Here is a 3,292-nt window from a genome sequence, read left to right on the forward strand (position 1 = left end):
TTTTTTTTTTTTTTTTTTTTTTTTTTTTCTTTTTGTTTTGTTTTGTTTTTTGTTTTTTTGTGGAACTCCACCCTTAACGCAGATTTCCCACTCGGAAAATCAGAGCACACCAACATACCCTGAGTCAGTAATCCAAGATAACTGAACATAAACAGTAAAAAGCAAAACTGTAAATGTTTCATCTGTACTACCACTGCTGTATTTGTATTTATCAGGCTCTATCCATCTATAGCAAAAGCACTATACTGCATTGCTAGTGATGCCTGAATGGCTCCAACTTACTAAATCCTGTTTTTCCTCATTCTGTCTGGAATGTGCTAACTCAAGAGTGACATTACACCTTTCTGAGGTATCTGGATTCGTTCCCTCATTCTGGCCAAAACAAAAGGTTCCTTAAAATTTCAGTCTTGTTATAAAAGTACAAAGTTTTTCTTTTTACAAAATCAATGTCATAGGTCCTTTATGCAAATAGCTGAGGCTATGCTGCTGAAATACGTTACCAGCTGGATAAATCACTTTCATCAACCTGTTATTTGTTATCAATGTAATGAACAGTAGCCTTTTATCTGGTTGTCCACATGACTTTTTCCTCATCTCGCTGAAGGATACAAACTCAATGTCTTTAAAATCAGTGCTGCTCTGTTTCTGTTCAGACAGTCCCAGTGAAATTTGGTTGATCAGACAATTCTCACACATACAAGTCCTGCGTTGGAATGCAGTGATTCATAGAAATGTGACATTTGAGAGTTTCAAACTCATTTATTAATCATATTAAATTGGATAAACCCTTCTTTAGGCTGAGGATATTCACTTATATCCACATTATCTCTCAAAGCTTGAAGTTGTGTGAGGACTGGAGCTAAGCAGCACTGATGGATTATTATGCTCAACTAAATTTAGTGTCTTGTCTTCTTTTCCCACCACCTGTCTTCCAATCCCTCCCTCAATCTATCTAGCCAAGCCCGTCAGAATGCACAGCACACAGAGTCCCTGCATCCATCCATCCCCAAGGAGTTCCAGCTAGACCTGGATATGATTGAGATGGACCAGGGTAGAGTGTGCGAGCTGCCGGACCTTGTCCAACACAAGCTGGATGAGCTGCTGGAGCCCATCATGATCCCTGAACCCAAGTAAACAACCTCAGTCCTGATAATTAAGCGCACACACAAGCAACACAAACAAGAAGAAAGAAGTGAACATTTGTTGAGGTTTAATGCTTCTTTGCAATTTTGTGTTCAAAGGATGCGTTCGGTCTCGCCACACTTTGATGAACTGCACAACAGCACGGCTTCCACCATCAACTTTGTCATCTCTCAGGTTGCGAGTGGTGACATCAACACCAGCATCCAGGCGCTGGCACAGGTAAACAAACATATTTTGCACAGAGCACATTTTCAACTGATTGGATATTAAATATTTAGTAAACTGTCAACCACCACTCGCAGTAATCATTAATGAAGCAGAAGAGTTTCTTTAAAAAACACGGTGACTTTGCACTGCTAGGAAAACATGGCACAGGTCTTTCTTTTCAGGAATGGATATTTTCACATGATAGTCAGGATGTATTTATTTGTTTATTGACACAAGCACTACAAAGATACTCCTGTCACAACTTGATGCATAAATGTTGGTGAATAAAAGTATAATGGTATCCCTGAACCCATGCTCAGTGTTCCCAAATAGCATTTCTCTCTAAATCTGAAGGATTTTACTTTCCTCTGCAGATTGATGAGGTACTGCGACAGGAGGACAAAGCGGAAGTGATGTCGGGACACATTGATCAGTTTCTTATTGCAACCATCATGCAGCTGAGGCTCATCAACAGCACGCACATGGCTGACGATCGGGTGGATAAGAAGGATATCATAAAGTTGTATAGCTGCATCATAGGAAACATGCTGTCTGTGAGTTGTGCCTACACAGTAATCACATCTGTTAGCTTGATTTGAGAGGAGGATGCTGATGTCTTTATGGACCTCCTCTTGTTCCTTTCTACTAGCTGTTCTCTATGGAGTCCCTGGCCAGAGAGGCGTCTATGGGTGTGTTGAAGGACCTGATGCATGGTCTGATAACGTTGATGCTGGACAGCAGAGTGGAGGATGTAGAAGATGGAACACAGGTCATCAGGTCTGTCAACCTGCTTGTAATCAGAGTCCTGGAGAAGTCTGACCAGACCAACATGATCAGGTCAGTAAGAAGAAACTCCTCACTGCGATAACTTCAGCTAACTTCTGTGTGTGTATCTGTATTATTATTTCATTCTTTCTTTTACGGCTTTAAGTCCAGAGAGGTCAGTTTTGTGTTACTAAGGTGGGCGGCTGAATCACCATAATAACCTGTTCTGAACACACAACCTGGTTGGGAGCCAGTTACATTCAGTGTTTCAGTTTACGATCAGCAGAAAGCACCACAGTCTTCCATTTTATTTACATAAATAATTCATCATCAACATGTTTCCCTTTATCTTGCAGTTTTTCAGCAGGACCCTGCTGGAAAACCAGCTGCACAGCTGATAAATGAGCCTTTTTTAGTTTCAAAGAGACAGATTTTGGGGTATTACCCAAAGTCTGAACTGCATCGATCCACGTGCTCAGTGTCCATGGTTACCATGGTTACTGCAGAAGCTGCTGTGAATTAAACAGCTGGCACTGCGCTAACTTGCGGGTGGGATGAGTGTTTGTTTTTCATTACAACAGAATTGTCTGACTTGGTTGACTTAAGTTAACTTGTAGTTTAGGAGTATCATAGATAACGCCCACGTGAGTGTGTCCTCAGAAATCTGGACTCGTGTGGACTTTCCAACGACATAGTGGTAACTGTACACCACAATACTGAAATAGACTATTACGGAAATTACTGCTAGCATCCAGAAATCTGATGTGTTTCATAGTTTCTAACAAGTCTTTGACAGTTAAACGTAACATGACCAAAACGCCAACATTAAAAAAATTTTTAAAAAGCACACACCACACAAATCAGATGTTGTTCTGATTTCATTTTTATTTTAGTAAACTCAGAAAATTCTAACAGAGAGCTGGTGCTTAGATTATCGCTGAATAAACATTTCTTTAAAAACAGATGATGTAATAATTTCTGGACAGGCTGGAGTCTTCAGTATCCACGAACAACGTGTTGGTTCAGATGCTTCTCTGCTTGTGATTTGAAATGCATTCTGGGATACCTGGCTGTCCCAAGTGGTAGGGCTGCTCAATGAATCGAATTTTAATCACGATTACGATCTGGGCTTTCAACGATCATTAAAAATGACTGAGCCGATTATTAGCCCCTCCCT

The 3,292-nt window shown here is 40.5% G+C and overlaps 1 protein-coding gene across 4 annotated transcripts in view; it reads left to right on the forward strand.

The window, feature by feature from the left end:
* ckap5 (cytoskeleton associated protein 5) overlaps positions 1–3,292 on the forward strand; it is a 44,866-nt gene that overhangs the window by 34,767 nt on the left and 6,807 nt on the right. For all 4 annotated transcript variants that reach the window (XM_005750555.2, XM_005750553.2, XM_005750554.2 and 1 more), the window contains 4 exons: positions 957–1,130; positions 1,242–1,362; positions 1,725–1,904; positions 2,000–2,187. In XM_005750555.2, the coding sequence (XP_005750612.1) occupies positions 957–1,130; positions 1,242–1,362; positions 1,725–1,904; positions 2,000–2,187 (663 nt within the window). The remainder of the gene's footprint in view (positions 1–956; positions 1,131–1,241; positions 1,363–1,724; positions 1,905–1,999; positions 2,188–3,292) is intronic.

The sequence above is a fragment of the Pundamilia nyererei genome, unplaced genomic scaffold (genome assembly GCF_000239375.1).
Source record: "Pundamilia nyererei isolate P.nyererei 1_Seehausen unplaced genomic scaffold, PunNye1.0 scaffold00278, whole genome shotgun sequence".
Classification (NCBI taxonomy): Eukaryota; Metazoa; Chordata; class Actinopteri; order Cichliformes; family Cichlidae; genus Pundamilia; species Pundamilia nyererei.